The 19,454-nt window shown below is 41.1% G+C and overlaps 1 protein-coding gene across 2 annotated transcripts; it reads right to left on the bottom strand.

Moving 5' to 3' along the window:
* Positions 1-16,583: 16,583 nt before the first annotated feature.
* On the bottom strand, positions 16,584-18,766 carry LOC147445013 (synaptotagmin-5-like). 2 transcript variants are annotated; one of them, XR_015190135.1, is made up of 10 exons: positions 18,646-18,766; positions 18,480-18,545; positions 18,271-18,397; positions 18,048-18,165; positions 17,902-17,968; positions 17,742-17,807; positions 17,505-17,631; positions 17,113-17,230; positions 16,858-17,034; positions 16,584-16,759 (listed from the first exon to the last, which is right to left on the bottom strand). XR_015190135.1 is itself a non-coding variant. In XM_086527986.1 (9 exons), exons 1-9 carry the CDS (start codon positions 18,710-18,712, stop codon positions 17,029-17,031), a joined length of 762 nt encoding a protein of 253 aa, XP_086384112.1. In that variant the 5' UTR covers positions 18,713-18,766; the 3' UTR covers positions 16,736-17,028. The 2 variants fall into 2 exon arrangements, 1 of the variants encoding a protein (XP_086384112.1); XM_086527986.1 differs by having other exon boundaries at positions 16,736-17,034.
* Between the last annotated feature and the right edge of the window lie 688 nt (positions 18,767-19,454).

Genomic DNA, 19,454 nt, shown 5'->3' with positions numbered 1-19,454 from the left:
CCTATTGATGATTCTTCTTCCTCTTTCCTACTCTCATTCCCCTCTAGCTCTCTCCACCTTCGAAGGTGTTTGAGGCCTTGGGACTGAGTCTTGGGATAATTAATGATTTTTGCATAGTTTATGTTATGCTTGTGATGCATGAAGATTTCCATCTTCATTGCATCACCTAGGTCACAAGGAACACAAAGATTGTATTGTATCAAATCTCTCTTGATGGAAGAATCTATAATACAAACGCCTTTTGGAGGGGGGACCGGCTCCAAGTAAATCCGACCTTCAACTATTGTCATGTTCTCTAATACTCACTACCATCAATTAAGTTCACCCTCTATGTTCTCAAAGTAATCTCAAAAAATGCTCTCTAATTCTCTTAATTCCGCTATTCTCAAAGTTCATAGGCTATTTCCATTACAATGTGTGTGTGTGTGTGTGTGTGTGTGTGTGTGTGACCGCAACCCGAGACATTGCCCACTGTGCGCACTGTGGTCTTCTTGTTTGTAGCACAAAGCAAGCGCCATTCCTTCTCCCTCGCAGTTGGAGGCAAGCGCTACTCAACATGTATCCTCCTCCATGTTAGTTGTGCTGGCAAGTGCTCACTCGCTAATGTGGATTCCACATCAACGGTTGGATACATCATGGGGAGCGCTTGCAAGGGATTTGTTGCCACATGGCAACAAACCCGGTTTTAATTAAGTATCTAGATATAGATATACCCCTAACCATACCATTTAAGTCACTGTAATTGCCTTCTTAACACCTTTATAGGCAAAACAGAAGTGTGGCAAGTTTGAGTTTGATCCACACTCCTATACATTAATACTTTCATGGGCAAAGAATACCCTCGCAAGTTTGAGTTTACAAATGCAACCAGCCATTTAGGTAAATCAAATGAAAATGTGAACTCTCTCAACCTAGCCCATTGTGTTTGTTGACGAGGGAGGAAGACTGCGACAAGAGAAGAGGAGAGGGGGAGAGAACTCCAAAATTGCAAACCCCAAAGTGTATGTAGAGCACACACTAAGTACAAATATATAGTGGGGACTCCTAGCTATATATAGCACGAGTATGGCCTCTCTCTCTCCTTCGCTCCCCCTCTGAGCTCTCTCTCTTTTTTGCTCCCCCACTTTTGGCTTATAGCCTTCATCTCGCAGAACATGACACGTGTAAAGGGTCACATCCTCCGCCATATTACGTTAGTAGATAAGTGTGGGCTCTCTACATAGCTCCAACACCCCCACTCAAATAGGAGTCCCTAACTGTGGATGAAAAAACCCTTGGGGGTACAAGGGGAAAACCCACAACACCATATACATGCACTATTGTATTAACAATTATAAAAATTTACAGAATTCATTGAGGAGCTACATCAGTCCATAATATACATGTGTGCTCTCAAGCGTCTTTGGAAGTTTAACAACCCTATGTATACAATTGAATTGATGCAAATTCTTCAATATCTTTGAACAACTTCAATATCTTTGAGCCCATGTACATGTTGATTGACGTGGCTTTTATCCTGTGAACAACATTAACTCAAGAAACAGATTGAAATGTGAAGGTTAGAAAGAATCATATCACATTGTCCTTAGAGACGGTTCGTGACGCCGCTCTAGAGACGACAGAGAAACAAATAATGATGCCATGGGTACATATAACAAGGATGCAATACATCTACGCACATATACACAAGCCAACACAAAAATGATATGAAACACTAGTGCTGTATAATCACAACTGCCAAATCCCTGATGACGACGAGGTTGTAATAAGAAGATAACAACCATAGCACCAATGACTACGATGGTGCAACAAGATGATAACAACAATAGCACCAATCAAGGGATGATAACAGGCTCCCAAGTACGCATAAACTTTGTCACATTTCTCATCCTTGATGCCAAGAATATTTGCACTTTAAATATGACGAAATAAACATAATACCAATGGTAAGTATGAGGCACCGAGCTCGCTGACGAAATAAAACATAATACCAATGGTAAGTACAAGGCACCGAGCTCTCAAGTACACAAACATAACACCAATGGTGAGTACGAGGCATCGAGCTCTCAAGTACACATACAAGGTCTCTGTCACATCCATCATCTATCACATCATCGAGGAAAGTATTAGTAAAATCATGATGTAAAATTATCGATTGACCAAATATGAGTGACAAACTCCACCTGTGATGAGGAAACAACCCTACAATCAAGATTTGAAACAGATAGCTCTATCTATACACGAGTTGGCTCACGAGTGCTAAATATGGGATGCTACCTTTGGACTATTATGACACTATCTTTGGACTGTTATGGTGCTATCTTTGGACTATTATGACACTATCTTTGAACTGTTACGATGCTATCTTTGGATTGTAATGACGACAATGCTCAACATAGTTTCCTTGAGCTAAGGTAATGCTGCTAGCCTTTGTGAGTCTCACGTAGAAGCAGTGGCAATGATCTCTAAATATCCATTTAATACTTATAAGAAAAGCTATACATAAATACAACATGCTGGAGATGTAATCAAAGCCAGAAAAGCAACTCGTGCTATACCAGGAAATATGGCAACTCTATTTACAACCAAGTTCTTAAATAACAGTATATTTTCTTGAAATAACATAAAACAGCAAGGTAAAGATACCAATGTTTTACAATGTGTTGCCGATTGGGACCGGCGGATGTGACCGACGTCATGAAGCATCATAGCTCACATCACCCTGACGTCTCTGTTTTGTGCCCAGACAAAGCTCGCATCCTTCTAAAAATCTCCTCCCTACACGCATGCAACTTGGAGCTTATAAACTCAAGGTTATGCATAGTGCATGTGAGATCTCATTAATAATAAAGTAGCTTGCGTGCAGATGAGCGCCATGTCCTATTGCAGACCAAACATCTCTTGTCTTCTTGCAACCATGAGGCAGGCTGCAGTGTTTTACAAAGGCCATGAGAGACAGGAAGGGAGCTATCATCTCCCAAGTCGAAGGAATCTGCACCCATAGCCGCAGCTTTTCTCATAGTTCTATGCAAACCTTTTCTCATAGTGCCAGGTAGCCGCCATCTATATCACGGGAAAGGTTGGCCTCAACAACAACCTGCAGATTTGGCTGGGCTGCAACTATATTGATGAGCACACAATTGCCATGGCCGTCGACATCAGGTACAATCTTGCATGTGAGGTTGTCCAACTGCCAAAGAAATCACGGTGGATGCGGGTGCTACTAGCTCTCAGCTATATCACGAGAAAGGTAGGCCTCAACAACAACCTATAGGTCTGGCTGGGCCGCAACAATATTGGACGAACATGCAAATTGCGACCCGCTATGTATATCAAAGCATCAACCCTACGTAGATAGCATGAGAATAAAGCATGCCAAAATTTGTGTAGGTAATTTGATTATGGTGCATGTTGCAAGCAAAAGCTGAGCGCCTTGCTATTATGAGCAACAAAGGCCGCAAATATAGTGTCGTTGTGATCGATTATGGTGCACTCTAGAGGCTAAAAAAGAGTGCCTCGCTAATTATATCATTAAGAGATGCTTTTGATGACTACGATGTCGGGTGCTATTACATCCTGCTCTCACGAAGCCGGAAGTCCATTGATGAGAGTTTGAGACTCGATGCCAAGTATATGGAGGTCTTTGACTCCAAGTCAGGTATATGGAGAGATGCATGAAGCATAAGCTCTATGATGTGATGCAATTCACAATTAGAGAGTGCGACCCTCTCATCCAAAAGGTGCAAATTGTAGTGGAGGCCTTCACGTTTTTCTTATATAGATGGTTATAGGGGTGCAAAACTCTATCGTTTATCACCTCTATATGACTCGCAGAGTTCAACGCTCCATTTAAAAGCCCATATCACTAATCTTTAAGCAATCCAAAAACATGTTAAATTTTGCGTGACCATGCATACAACGGAAGTCCACAAAGATAAAGACTACTTAGCTTTATTTACGATTGTGCTCTACTACCATGTTGACGAGGGAGGAAGACCGCAGCGAGAGAAGAGGAGAGGGAGAGAGAACTCCAGAACACACATTGAGTACACATATATAGTGGGGACTCCTAGCTATATATAGCGTAAGTGTGGGCTCTCTATATAGCTCCAACCGTGTTCACTAGGTCAAAATGATCACAAGTATCATAGACCAATCTACCCACTATTTGGAAATATCATTACTTGTGGTAACTCACAAGTAGCTTAACTTATTGCACTAGTGAAAGAACGGAGGACAAACGCGGGGGACGGATGGGGTGTCATCCAAGCAGGAGACGGAGTTGGGGAGGATGTCGTGCAAGCTGGAGACTGAGGTAGCGAGTGTAACATTTAATGGTCTAGTAACTTGTGTATAGCGGAAAATAACTTAGACATAGTGAGCATTTCATTAAGGATAGATTCCTAATGAACATAGCAAGAGTGTTTGGATGGAGAGAGAAACAAAAGCATAACACCTAGTTAGATAGGCATGAACAATTCTTCAAAAAGAGAGAAAAATTAAGCTATGGACAACAGTTGAGGACCAGATTTACATGAAGCCGGTCCCCCCTCCAAAAGGCTTTGTATTATAGGTTTCCCCCATCAAGGGAGACATTTTACAATATAGTACTTTGTGTTCCTTCAATAACTTTCTGGTGCAATGAAGATGGAAGCTTCAAGCACCAAGCTTACACTTGAAAACACAACATCAATTCCCTCACGGTCTCAAACCCAAGACCTCACACACCTTCGAAGATGGTGAGAGCTAGCGGGATATGAGAGTAGATCTAGAGGAAGAAGAAGTATTCTTACGAGAAAGAATTATGTCTCCTCACATAATCACTCTTAATAGCTTAGCATAGCTTAGTAATTAGCATGGTAGAGGAGATGAGCATGCATTGGAGCTTGGATCTTGGTTGGATTTGCGTCACAAAGCCAAGAGTTGCTGGTGTAGGCCTCCCTTCTCACAAGCTTGGAGTAGATGATGAGCTTTCTATTAAAGCTTGAGAAGGAGATAGTCTTCTTTACTTCACACATGAGTTTGTGTGAGTGTGTGTGTGTGTGATAATGCCTTGCAAAAATCAGCCCCCTCTCTCTCTTGGTCGACCCCTCTTGCTATTTCCTCTTGTTGGCCCCTCATTGGCTCATGCCAAGCTTAGCCAATAGGAAATTAGAAGCATAATTGCTAGCCTTGTGACATGTGTCCCCCTTTCACCTTTTGTGAGAGCTTTAGGTATTTAAATAATTCAATTAAACTCTCATTGGACCTCTTAGTCTTGTGGCCAATAGGAATCAGGCAAGCCATTGGGCTGCTGAATGCTCATTGGACCCCTTGGTAGACTGTCCAATCGTCTTCTAGAGAGCTTAATTTCTATTGGTTCTTTTATCAAGTGTTTTTAAATGAATTAAACTAAATTTAGTCTACCCTAATTCTCATTGGTCCACCTCTATGGCCATCCAATAGGATTTGAATGCTCCTTGTGGGAAACTGGGCTAGGAACCTGACATGTGTTCACTATGCCCTTTGTGTAAAGGGAGCTTGGAAGAGTGTGTATGTTTCTCTCTCATCCCCTACAAAAATGGCTCGCCCCCTCCTTGATAGGGATGTTGGAAGACTTTTGAGTCTTCCCACAAGCATCGAAATTTCCCTAAGGCTTGACCATTGAGCATTTCATTTAATTTTGAAACCTAAGCTTTTTGGAAGTCTTAATGGGCTAAACCCTAAGGGTCTTTGAAGCACCATTCATGCACATTGCTCTTTTGCAGATGGTCCCTCTTTGGATCCCTATTTTCTCTCCTTTGGATCCCTCTTGAGACTGGTCTACCAGCCTTACCAATATTCTAGCTTTTTCTCCCCTAGTACTTCCCCATATTAAATGATTAGTTTAACATGAGAAAATCATTTAGGAGAGTTAGATATTAGTTAGTATGACATTACCTCTCTCTTGAAATCATAGTTGTCCTCAACTATGGGTAGAGACGATAAAGCCTAGTCAATAGGCCTTTTTCTAGCAGGTAGAGGATCCCTATTTTACCGTACGACATCGTTCTAGAATGGATGACTAATCCATTTGGCGCTTGAGAGCCTAAGCTGCCGCAAGCATGTCTGACCATTAGTCCTATCAATCTCCCATAGTAGAGTGACAAGCTCTACTTGGTGTTCGGGAGACATCGTCTCTGCAAACATGATCCTAAGCATGTATACTTCTTAACATTTGTGCACAATAAAGAAAAAGAAAGTCTTATAAGACAAAAACTTTGTTCATTTAAACATATTTACATTTGCTTACTCTAGGGAAGAATTGCAAGCATTGACAAGGTTTAGGTTATCCTTTAATTGTATGCCTTGCATCCATCTAGCATCTTCAAAAGGATAGTTATTAAAGTTAGTAAGATACCATTGCATAATCTTACCGCCTCTCAATACCTTGTCTTCATGTCGGAGAATGGACTCGCGCTGGAGCACCTCTTCTTTGTTCTCGATCTCCGGTGGGTCTTCAATAGTTGGTTCTTGAGGTGGCTCTCCTTTGTAAGGCTTTAGTAGGCTCACATGGAAAGCATTGTGTTGGAGCCAATGACTGGACAATTTGATTTCATAGGCCATCTTATTGATTGGTCTAAGAATCTGGAAGGGACCATAGTACCTTTTTGCTAACTTAGCATAGTACTTTTGGTGTCCCCTAGGATTCTTGCCCGTTGTGTGCCTTAATCGAGCCTTGGGAAATTTAAGCAAGACCCAATCATTTTGTTTAAAGGCTTGAGCTCTTTTGTGCTTATTAGCAGCAGCCTTTTGCCTTTGCTGAGAGATAGAGGTAGCATACTTTTGTCTCGGCTATACTCATCTGCAGCGAAGATCTTCTTGTGTACCTTAAGTAGCAGGGGACTTCTGGATCTTCCCTCAATTACCTTGAATGGAGCTTTTCTGATGGAGATATGTACAATGTTATTGTAGGCATACTCCACCAACGGCAAGTACTTCTCCCATTGGGACCTTTGGTCTACTTCCGTTACATAGGCTTTTAGTAGATCAAGAATTGTTAGGTTAGCTATTTCACTTTGGCCATCCGTTAGTGGCTGATAGGCCAAAGAGAAGTTTAGCCTTGTCCCTAAATTCTCAAAGAGACCCTTCCAGAATTACTGGTCATTCTAGGATCTCTATCCGACACTATGGACATTGGCAAGCCATGGTACTTGAAGATTTGTGATATAAAGAGGGTTGCCATACATTTGATGGGCTTTGATAGTCTTTTTGACAGGTATGAAATGTGCTTGTTTGCTAAACCTGTCTACTATCGTCCATATTTCTTTATTCCCATGGATAGACTTGGGCAATCCAAAGATAAAATCCATGGATATGCTATCCCATGGTGAATTAGGGATTGGCAAAGGTTGAAGCAATCCAGGTTGCTTCCCTCTATCAAACTTCGTCTTTTGACATACCACACATTTTGAAACATACTCTTGTATGTTTGCTTTCATGGCAGGCCAATAGAAATATGTTTCTATCCCCTTTAGGGTAGACTGAATCCCTCTATGCCCCGCATAAGGAGGAGCATGAGATTCATACATTACTTTCTCACCTATTGAGTTAGTAACACATAGTCTATTGCCATAGAGAAGATAAACATCTTGTGGGATAAATGGTTCTTTTTTCTTCCCTAGTGCAAGGGCTAAAAATAAAAACTCTCAAATCGGGATCAATAGCGTACTCATCTATCATAGAAGATAGATCATTGTGAGTTGCTATGGATACCGCATTCACTCTCGATCGTCTTGCGAGTGCATCGGCTACTTGATTATGCTTGCGAGCAATGTGAGCAATATGAAAATGAAATTGCGAAAGGAAATTTTCCCACCTCATTGTTTTGTCGTCATGAAGTACTTAAGGCTTTGGTGATCCGTCCCACTGAATGAAAGGAGTCCCCAATAAATAGTGCTTCCACAAGTCTAGTGCATGTAGAACTACGAGGAGTTCCTTTTCATATATGCCTAGAGCTTGCTCAACAGGGTCGAGCCTTAAACTTTTGTAGGCTATGGTGTGCCCTTCTTGGAGCAAAACAGCTCCAAGGCAATCACCACACATGTCGCATTGGACCTCAAATGGCTTTGAGAGATCCGAAAGTGTAAGCACGGGTTGAGGAATAAGATTTTCTTTAAGTTTTTCGAAAGCATTGTTCTCCTTGGTGGACCATATACCTAACATTTTTCTTTGTTAGGTCATGTAATGGTCCTGCGATTGTGAGAACTTTTCTATGCAACATCTATAGTATGCACACATACCTATAAAGCTTCTTAGTTCATGTAGATTTCTTGGATTAGGCCATCCTCTTATTACCTCTAATTTTGATGGATCCATTTGGATGCATCTTGAGAGCTAATGTGACCTAAATACCGAATCTCTTGTAAGAACAACTCACTTTTCTTTTGATTAATATCAAGTTTATTCTCTTGTAAGACTTGAAATATTACCTGGAGGTGTTGCTTGTGCTCGTCTAGTGAGTTAGAGTAGATGATTATATCATCAAAGAACACTCCAGTAAGGTTCGGTGAGGCCTGAATAGCTTCTCCATCAAGTGGTTATATGTGGCTGGTGCATTGGTCAAGCCAAAAGGCATGGCAATGTACTCGTAAAGACCAAACGTAGTACAAAATACGGTCTTTACAATGTCTTGATCAACTATCCTTATTTGATGGTAGCCACTTTTTAGGTCAATCCCACTAAAGTAGGTCGACCCTTGTAGCTTATCAACAAGTCTTCTACCCGTGGAACGGGAAACCTATTTTTGATAGTGATCCTATTTAGTGCTCTATAGTCGACACACATACGATATGTGCCGTCTTTCTTTTGCACTAATAACACTGGTGAACAAAATGGAGATGAGCTAGGCCTAACCATACCCTTCTCAACTAGCTCATGCACTTGCCGCATAACCTCTTCTTGTTGAGCTTGAGAAACTCTATAAGGAGGTTTATTAGGCGGTGAACTTCCTGGAAGGAGTTCAATTGCATGGTCATCATTGCCTCATTTAGGAGGTAGCTTAGAAGGGATGTCGTCAACAAAAACATCTTGAAACCCCTTGAGAAAATTGGATACCTCTAATTCCTTGTGATTGTTTATATTTTCTTTTGCTAAAGCATTAGGTTCATTTTGAGAATCTTAAACAAAAATCATGTACACGGAAATAGAGCTCTTTATTGACTTATTGAAAGCTTGCTTATGTACAATGGGTATGGTGTTATCCAACTCCTTAGCATCTATGTACATATCTTTTTCCCTGAACCTAAAGTAGATTTGCCTTTCAGGGAATTTAACATTGGCAGCCATGCGATCAAACCATGGCGCCCCTAGGATTACATGCTCATGCTTGAGAGGAGAGATAAAGAAGTCCTCCTTGTCCACATAGCTTTGGACATGGAGCCTCAATTTCCAAATTAAGGGAGTGACTGAGGCTTCTTGCCCCTTGAAAGAACCATCGGTAGGTAGGACAACTCCCATCTCATAGGCTTGGATGCCTAGCTTGGTGGCCAACTCTGTGGATATAGAACTATGAGTAGAACCAGGGTCAAAGAGAATAAAAGAATCATGTTCTCTTACCTTTCCCCAAGCATGGCATAGAGGAGATCCTTTGTGGTGAGCATCCTCTTCTTGGATTTCGACCAAGGTAGCTCTAGGAGTCTCATTTCGTGTATTCTTGTGGGGACAAGCACAATAAGCATGCCCTTGCTCCCCGCACTTGAAACAACGGTTATCTTTACGACGATAACGCTCTAGCTCTTCAGGAGAGAGTTTATTTTTGCCTCTATAAACTCCCTTCTCCTTAGCTTTGTTGTTGCTGGTGTTGCCTTTATGAGACTTTTGGACATTCTCCTTCCCCTTAGGCTCATTACGGTCCTTGTTTTTCGTGGGCTTAGGATTTCTCTTAGCCCCTTGTTGGAAATTGATTCATGAAGCCATCATGGTATGGTGTATGACCGCAGATATGGTGCGTGGCCTTTGGGAGTTGACATACTCTGCCATATCTTCAGTTAAACCTGCACAAAATTGTTGTTTTTGCTCTCCAAAATCCATCTTTTTGAAGACAGTGGCTTTGAGATGTAAATCCCAAAACTTGTCTACATATTTGTGAATAGATTTGTAGGGAGAGAGCTTCAAGCTTTGCCATTCGGTGAGTACTTTGTCTTTGGAATCGGTAGCCAAAAACTACTTCATGATGGAAGCTTTTAAAGCTTTCTATGTTTGTGGAGCTTCACCGTTTGCTCATAGGCTAGACCACCATTGCTTGGCGGACTTTTAAAAATGCATAGCCACATGGCGTAGCTTAGAGGACTCCATGAAGCCCTCATCTCCAAACGCCGCATTGAATTGTTGGATGAAGGCCAAGACTTTGTCCACAGCACCAAAGGTGCCATCGTAGGTAAGGAAAGAGATGTTCTTTCCTCCCTCTTTGAACTTTTTGAGCTTAGAAGACCTCTTCTACGCGGCATATGATTTCCTATGGCCTCTTCTTTTAGGTGGTTCAAGAGCTGCACCATCACTTTCTTCAGAAGCGGAAGAGTATGAGGAGGATGGAGAAGAGGGTGACCTCTTTCTCGCCTTTTTCTTCCTTTGTTCCTCCTTGTCTGCACCATCACTTCCTTCAGAAGAGGAAGAGGATGAAGAAGATGGAGAAGAGGGTGGTCTCTTTCTCACCTTTTTTTTCTCTTGTTTTTTCTTGTGCCTCTTTGAATTATGGTATAGAGAAGTATGCAATGGTCTTCTCCATTTAGGGGGTGTTGGAGAGTGTTTTGCCCACCGTCTTTGTGGAGCCATCTCCGCCGAGGTGGCAGGAGACTCACTTATTTCTCATTCTTTCGGTGGGGGACTCTATCGTTGAAACTTGAGTTCTCCTTTTGGAAGGAGATGTGTTGTCAAGTAGTAGATTTTTGAGCCCTTCGTACGGATCCTCTTCTTCTTCCCTTATTGGAGAGAGGCCTCTTTTGGAAGTCTCACAAGGAGGCTTCCTAGGTACTCTCTCTTCTTGGTGGGGAGTTTGGACAATCCCATGAGTACGTAGCTGCCGTTGCACTTCACCTTGGAGGGATGGATTGCCCATGGCTTGTTGAAGCCTAGTAAGAAGGTAATTCAAAAGCATAGGGGCATCATCAGTAGCATGTTCATTAGCAAAATCAAATCTATCAACATTAATTTCACTCTCTTTACTATTGTCAGCCATTCTAGCAAATTTTAGATGTAAAATTTTAAAGTATACTTTGGCACTTCAAGCCCTAGTAGCTACTCCTCTTAACCCTTTAGAAAAGCACTCAAGCTCCTGTACCCGTGGCTCGAATCATTAATTGCAAGGAATAGACGAGAGGGTCTTTCACCACCAAAACAGCACCGGCTCCTGTCAAACTTCTAATAGCTCAATAGTGGTTAAAAGCCGTAGGCAAGCCCCATAGGGCTCCACTATTAAGACCATAGCTCTCGATGGTGATGCCCCGTTATTTGCACGAAGCAGGCGCACTGCAAAAAGGTTGAAAAATCCGTATTCTACTTACTCAATTGCAATTAATAATACCAACCATTTATAGTCAACTTGAGGACCTCTCTTCTTGAGCAAGAAAAGAGAAACCAAATGCTCTGATACCAATGTAACATTTAATGGTCTAGTAACTTGTGTGTAGCGAAAAATAACTTAGACATAGTGAGCATTTCATTAAGAATAGATTCCTAATGAGCATAGCAAGAGTGCTTGGATGGAGAGAGTAACAAAAGCATAACACCTAGTTAGATAGGCATGAACAATACTTCAAAAAGAGAGAGAAATTAAGCATTGACAACGTTGAGGACCGAATTTACATGGAGCCGGTCCCCCCTCCAAAAGGCTTTGTATTATAAATTTCTCCCATCAAGGGAGACATTTTACAATACAATACTTTGTGTTACTTCAATAACTTGCTGGTGCAATGAAGATGGAAGCTTCAAGCACCAAGCTTACACTTGAAAACACAACATCAATTCCCTCACGGTCTCAAACCCAAGACCTCACAGACCTTCGAAGATGGTGAGAGCTAGCGGGATATGAGAGTAGATCTAGAGGAAGAAGAAGTATTCTTACGAGAAAGAATTATGTCTCCTCACATAATCACTCTTAATAGCTTAGCATAGCTTAGTAATTAGCATGGTAGAGGACATGAGCATGCATTGGAGCTTGGCTCTTGGTTGGATTTGCGTCACAAAGCCAAGAGTTGTTGGTATAGGCCTCCCTTCTCACAAGCTTGGAGTAGATGATGAGCTTTCTATTATCTTGAGAAGGATAGTCTTCTTTACTTCATACATGAGTTTGTGTGAGTGTGTGTGTGATAATGCCTTGCAAAAATCAGCCCCCTCTCTCTCTTGGTCGACCCCTCTTGCTACTTCCTCTTGTTGGCCCCTCATTGGCTCATGCCAAGCTTAGCCAATAGAAAATTAGAAGCATAATTGCTAGCCTTGTGACATGTGTCTCCCTTTCCCCTTTTGTGAGAGCTTTAGGTAATTAAATAATTCAATTAAACTCTCATTGGACCTCTTAGTCTTTTGGCCAATAGGAATCAAGGCTGCTGAATGCTCATTGGACCCCTTGGTAGACTATCCAACAGTCTAGAATTCTAAAGAGCTTAATTTCTATTCGTTCTTTTATCAAGTGTTTTTAAATGAATGAAACTAAATTTACTCTACCCAATTCTCATTGGTCCACCTCTATGGCCATCCAATAGGATTTGAATGCTCCTTGGGGGCAACTGGGCTAGGAACCTGACATGTGTCCACTATGCCCTTTGTGTAAAGGGAGCTTGGAAGAGTGTGTGTGTGTTTCTCTCTCATCCCCTACAAAAATGGCTCGCCCCCTCCTTGATAGGGATGTGGGAAGACTTTTGAGTCTTCCCACAAGCATCCAAATTTCCCTAAGGCTTGACCATTGAGCATTTCATTTAATTTTGGAACCTAAGCTTTTTGGAAGTCTTGATGGGCTAAACCCTAAGGTCTTTGAAGCACCATTCATGCACATTGCTCTTTTGCAGATGGTCCCTCTTTGGATCCCTATTTTCTCTCCTTTGGATCCCTAATGAGACCGGTCTCCTAGCCTTACCAATATTCTAGCTTTTTCTCCCCTAATACTTTCCCATATTAAATGATTAGTTTAACATGAGAAAATCATTTAGGAGAATTAGATATTAGTTATATGATAGTGAGCAAGGGACGATGAAAAAATCATATTTTTTTAAATAATAATACGTAGCTTCCTTATGACATCAGGATGTTGGCCTTCTTGGTGTAGGATAGCAGGACGAAGTTCTCACCTCTTGCACGCAGGTTTGAACTCTCATTTTGCTAGCAAGGAAGGGAGGGGAGACAATGTTGAGCAAATCTGAAAACATTCTGGCTTTGGCTAATATAATATGAGGAGCCAATAGGGAGTACCTTGTTTTTAATAAATAACAAATCTATCATTACAGGACTAAAAATAAAAGTTTCTAAAAGCATCTAATTCAAGAAAATTACCGTGTACTAATAAACAAAATATAAGTGATTCGGTTTATCCATGGAGTTGAAACAAGTCCAAAACTTCTATGTAAAATGTTGATGTTGTTTTTCTATTTCATAAGGTCATTTGGTAAATCAAACCAAGTACCATAGCCGGCAAACTTCCTAAAAATATGCAGAGTCAACATGAAGACAATCAACATCTAACAAGACTGATCCACGTCTCATATGGGACCATGGGAGAGAATGGTACCACTTGAAATTATGAAAAAGTGTGACATTTCTACACTTCCACATACTAAACAGAAACCAATATTTAATAAGGTCAAACATAAGTTGAATAGGTTTCAAAAGATGATAAGGGCATAGCCCTAGTGTGATCTACTTTCGACAGACCCGAATTTTGAGAGAACAATGGAATTGGGAATGTAAATGACTCCACCAAGCTAGTGCGGTAGGGCAATACCAAAAACCATGTTTTGCCACTTTCTTTTTTGAAGTGGCATCTGCAACAAATGGGAAACATGAATCCTCTTTTATTCAATGTGGCCATGGTGGGGAGGACATTGGAATTTGAAGGGAACACGCCACAAAAAGAACCTCTATGTCAAGGGAATGTTGGAGAGCACCAAAGATTTGCAAAGCATCGCGACCATTATTAACTGCACATTTTTATCTACCATGCATTGTTAAGCCTTTCATGCTATGTGAAAGTAGGAAGGAGAGCCAAATAGTAATGTGAAATTTGGGCTTTCCACCAAGGGGTTTGAGAACCAGGTAACTACAAATCTAATCTGGTTCATGTGATCTTGGAGCAAGGGTCTAAGTTGGATATTATGAACATATGGACAAAGACTATACCAAGAATCGCGCAAGTCGGCACCGAGCTTAAACTCTTGCCGACCCTTTGCAAAATAGGACAAGAAATCATTTTTAGCATTTTTCATTTGGGAAGTGCTAGTCACGCCTTTATTATTGAATGCTTTGCTTTGAATTCTCAAGGATAACCTTTCTTTGAAAAAGTAACTCTAATATACATTTTTTTAAATCCCTAAGGAATTGCCTATATATCTCTTCCAATGCATCTAAGCCATCAACTTTTAGAAACAAAAACACAAAAAATGTTCGGAAAAATTAGGGCTAGCCTACCATTCCAATACAAGGTCTTACAATTTTTTTTCCCACGAAACAAACAAAAAAATGGAAGTAGGAGAGGGTGCTTTGAAAGGACAAGCAGCGAAAACTTTATCCCAATCGGCCATATTCCATTTATCACGAAGTAGCAACAACATTTTGTACACAAAAGGTGAGATCAAACACTTGTAGACTCCACACACTTGTAGACTCCACAAACTTATTAATGAATGTGGCTCATGTGAGTGGTGAGATCCAAGATTCCCAAACCCCCTTGAAGTTTAGGTCGTTAAACTTTATCTTCAAAAAATGATTACAAAGTAGTGAGATGAACAGTCATGAGATTACCAAGATAACTTTTTGATTTGTGATAAAAAAAAGGACAGTAACTGACTTCTTTTCTAATCCAATAGGTACATGTAATATAAGGGATGCGCGATGATAATAGCGAGCACAATAATAAATCACACAAGAGGTTTCCATTCAAAGAAATGCCATGCAACCATCTTAGAGTGAACTTCATACTTCATCCAATACGTGAGTTGTTTGATAGAAACATCGACACAAAGGGATAACCCAAATTTTCCCTCCCCACACAAGTGTGACGGTTTCATCAACAAACCCAATCCTTGTGAGCTATCTAGATGGCATGCCTAAGCCTAAAATCTCATGATTGTCAGCAAGATGTTTTTGTGCAACTTAATTTTGTAAAAGCTTTTGAAACTGTGAGGTGGGATTTTATTTATAAAGTCAAGCCTAGGATGGCTTCGGTAATCAATTTTCACTTTCCATCCACGTTACAAATTATTATCAATGGTGGACTACCTCTCTCAATTTCTTCGACCCGCGACGTTGCCTGTCCCGCCTTTTGCTATCTTCTCCTCATGAGAATTAGATCTTTTGTATCTCTCTCACCCTCTCTCTCTCTCTCTCTCTCTCTCTCTCTCTCTCTGGGGTGAAAGTTCAAGTTTTGTTTTTTTGGAAAAGTTGTACTTTAATGGAAATTGGATATTTCCACCCAAATGGATGAGAGCATGCCATCACCTACTGTTCTCCAAGACAATGAATCTTGGAATCTGAGGAGCAATCAGGGGATTTCCATGAGTTGAAGGAAGCGCTCTTGCTTTCTTTCAATGTTGAACTTTGACATAGCCCTCATGCGTGATGCATTAAACTTTTGACTTGGGGTATGAGCTCACATTACCTGCATGCTTCATCTAGATCAATGCTCACTTTACTGTCCAGGAAGAAGGCCTTCCATGGCCAGCTGTTGCACACCTTCATATCATTGCCTACTTGTTAGGAACTACCGGTCCCTTCATACACACCTTAGCAAGTGGTGTTTGAATGCAAACTATGGACTTCTCTTCACACATCACATCACAAATAGTAAATTCAAAGAGAATTTTGTAGAATGCATTCCAGGTGTTATCCCACACTTTGTCTAGCATATTGCCAAAGCAACAATTGACAAAAATCATCCACATTGCCCCTATCTTTGACCAGATTGCTGCAAAAATGAGTACATGGTTTATACCACCTGACATCTATGCCACTTCATATGTACCATTCGTGACACAGATAGACAGACACTATCTCAATAAAAATTACCGGTACAATGACAAGGAGACAGTTGCCCTACTAGGTCTTGCTGTCCAACTTCTACCTCTTTTCAGTCACTTGCTCTTACCTCTGTCATTTAGTTATGTGTTAGGACCATTGATGTTTATTTTCTGTCCACATCCTTTCTCTTGACATTGCTACCTTTCCTCTACACACTCACCTTACTGGGGAAAAAGGAGGACATGTGTCCCTCGCCAAGTTGACTTGCAAAGCCAGATGGACAAGCAGCAGCACACAACCCTGGCGTAGTGTGACCCTTACCGCAAACACAGGCATAGAGCATATATACGATCACGTTAGACTCAGCTGAGCAACAAGCTTGAGAAGGGATAATCTTGCTTTTGTGTACTTAAGTCAATCAGGGGATTTAAAAGAAGGTTCAATCTTGCTAAATCTATGTACAAGGTTTAATGTTCGAATAATTGAATATACATGCAAAGAAACACATGAACACACGCAAACTTACGAATGCGAATGTATGGGCGTGCAAGAGGGAGGTCTCAAATAACTTCTAGATTACCTGACACACAAAACACCATAATCATCAATACCCATTTGGATGTTCGAAAGGAAGTTTACAGCTAGCCAGCTAGCTTTGGAAATGAGAGTTGCAACCACCTCTTCAGACGTATATGTGGCAGACACTAGCAAACGCTTGTGCTAGACAACCCTCGTTGCTCTTACAACCAAAAATCCAAGCAAAGCATGGCGTATATGCAACCGAATCAAAAGGATCAACACCATGTGTACAAGGGCTTTATGAGCTTTGTGACAGGAAAGGCATCTATCTTACACCTGCAACAATGTCCAAACCAAATTCTTACTACAGCTCAGAAGCATAAGCCTCCTCTCTTAAAAATTCCTCATAATCACCTTGGGAACAAACTTGAGTCCAACTTTGATCTCACCCTGCTCCTGTCGTAAACTGTTGAAGACTTTATAGTCGGTGGGCGGGACACAACCTTCCACAAAAACCATTTGCAATGGGATCCTATCAAAATAAAAGTGTGGTAAGTTGCATATCAGCCTACACGCAAAACAATTGAACAAATAAATGAGTAATATAACAGTTGCTAAATGTGTGAATGGCTTGCCTGACCACCTTCCCATGCGTATAAAAGCATCACTTACAAACAGGAAAATAAGGGCCATGCAATATAGGGAACGTGACAATCATAGAGCTATTTCTGCCTTATCCACATAGAACTATGCACAATCATCATACAAAAAAGGCTGTTTTCCAGCTAGGATGAGACAATACTTACTTGGCATTCCCTAGGGGGTCATCAGCTGTGTATGTATCACGATCATAGAGCCTGATGATAGCCTCAGTGACCTCACTATCAATTACAAAGGCAAAGGTCTGATTCCAGAGTGGATCACTGCCAGCATCTGAACCCATCCATTACCTAGCTTGGCTTAGCGTATTCGAGTGACTTTATCTCTCAGCTTGCAAAATAATATCTACATCGCAATCAGCTGTAGCTTTATGGACGACTTACTTTCCATAACCTTGCTTTTAACTGTCTGTTTGTTGCAGGTAATGATAGCATATGGATCGGACTTATCTGTCGAAGAACAGATAAAAGGAATGTTACATCAAGAACAGTTTGAAGAAAAATCAACTCTATGCCCAAGAGCGCGAACGAAGAAGACAAATACCGAATGCATCGGCTGAGATCAGGCCATGGCCTTGTACTAGATGAAGTTCCAGAGATCCATGGTAGACCTTGCCAAAACAAGAGCAACATTATGTACCTGAGTATTATCGCCAGTAAAGTTGATATTTGAGTGAACTCATCGATTACCTTTGGAAAAAATTTGAGGCCCAACTCCACCTCACCATGATTTCTTCCATTGCGGAGCCGAACCTTGTAATTGGCTGGTGCAATCTCACGCTGTTCATAAACTTCCGCTAGCGATATTCTGAAATCGGGAATTGACATGCAAAGATTAGAATGTCAGCTTAGCATTGCTGTGGGATGCATCCACTTTGGGAGAAAGGACCATGACATGGAATCCACAACTTACAAAGAAGACCCCATGGCCTCATCCCGTCCATGCCCTTCAAAGTCATAAATTGCTAAAGAAAGATTCTCAACACCATGGGGAACCTCAAACAGAAAATTCTGATTCCATATTGGATTACTTCCAGCATCTGCAATCAATTGGCCAATATAGTTTTTGAAAAGTCGAGCTTTCAAGAGCCACAATTCTGTTCTTCAACTGCTTGAGCTTACCGTGCATGGTACGAGTCCGGTGAGTTACATGGCCACACGAAAGGACCACATATGGATCAGATTTGCCTGTAAGACAATCAATCAATCTCTCTCTCTCTCTCTCTCTCACACTCACACACACACACAAACACAAACACAACGCAGGGGTCCTGTAGAAAGTTGATACCGAAAGTCTCAACGTCCTTGAGGCCATGGCCTCTGATGAGCTGCACCTCGATAGTACCCTCTGGCATTTTGCTTCGACAAAATTAGTAGTTGACTTGAATGACTTTTATTTAAGGGAAAATTACCAAAATACCCCTCTAATTCGTGGAAATTCCCAAAATACCCCTCAAATTTCAAAAATTACCAAGATACCCTTCCATCTATTTTGGTTGGACTGTTCAAGATTTTCTAATCTTTTTTCCTTTTTGACAAATTAGATCTGTTTTCTAGTGCTTAGCATGTAATTAGTCACACATTACCTTGCAAAAAGGGCTATTATGTCTAAAAATAATGAAGAAATTCATCTCCATAGTGTACATAACATACCCAAATTCTAGTTTTAGCATCTTGTATTGATAGACAATCAGTCTTCTTCTGAAAAGCTACAATTTTTTTCATCTTTCAAAAAATTTAATCTCATGACCATGGGTACTTTGGGAATTTTGGAAAAATTGAAGGGCATTTTGGGAATTTGTGACAAAATATTGGGGATGTTTTGGGAATTTTTGAATTTTGAGGGGTGTTTTGGAAATTTCCGCAAAATAGAGGGGTATTTTGGTAATTTTCCTTTATCCTGGCCCAGGCACGGTACTAAGTGGACGGTGGGGACATTGTGGGCCGTAGATCTGGGTGGCGGCGCCGAAAGTAATCTAGGGTATCCTTGATTACTTTGAGGCGCAACAACTCGTTACTCGAGGGGGGATTTTGAAGGTGTAGGGAATGGTCATTCACTGAATCTGAGGCTGCTTACACACCAAAACTGCACCTGCC

The sequence above is a fragment of the Adiantum capillus-veneris genome, chromosome 13, assembly GCF_014529385.1.
Source record: "Adiantum capillus-veneris isolate H3 chromosome 13, ASM1452938v2, whole genome shotgun sequence".
NCBI lineage: Eukaryota > Viridiplantae > Streptophyta > Polypodiopsida > Polypodiales > Pteridaceae > Adiantum > Adiantum capillus-veneris.
The sequence above is the reverse complement of the archived record's forward strand: the minus strand, read 5'-3'. Positions and strand labels throughout refer to the sequence as shown.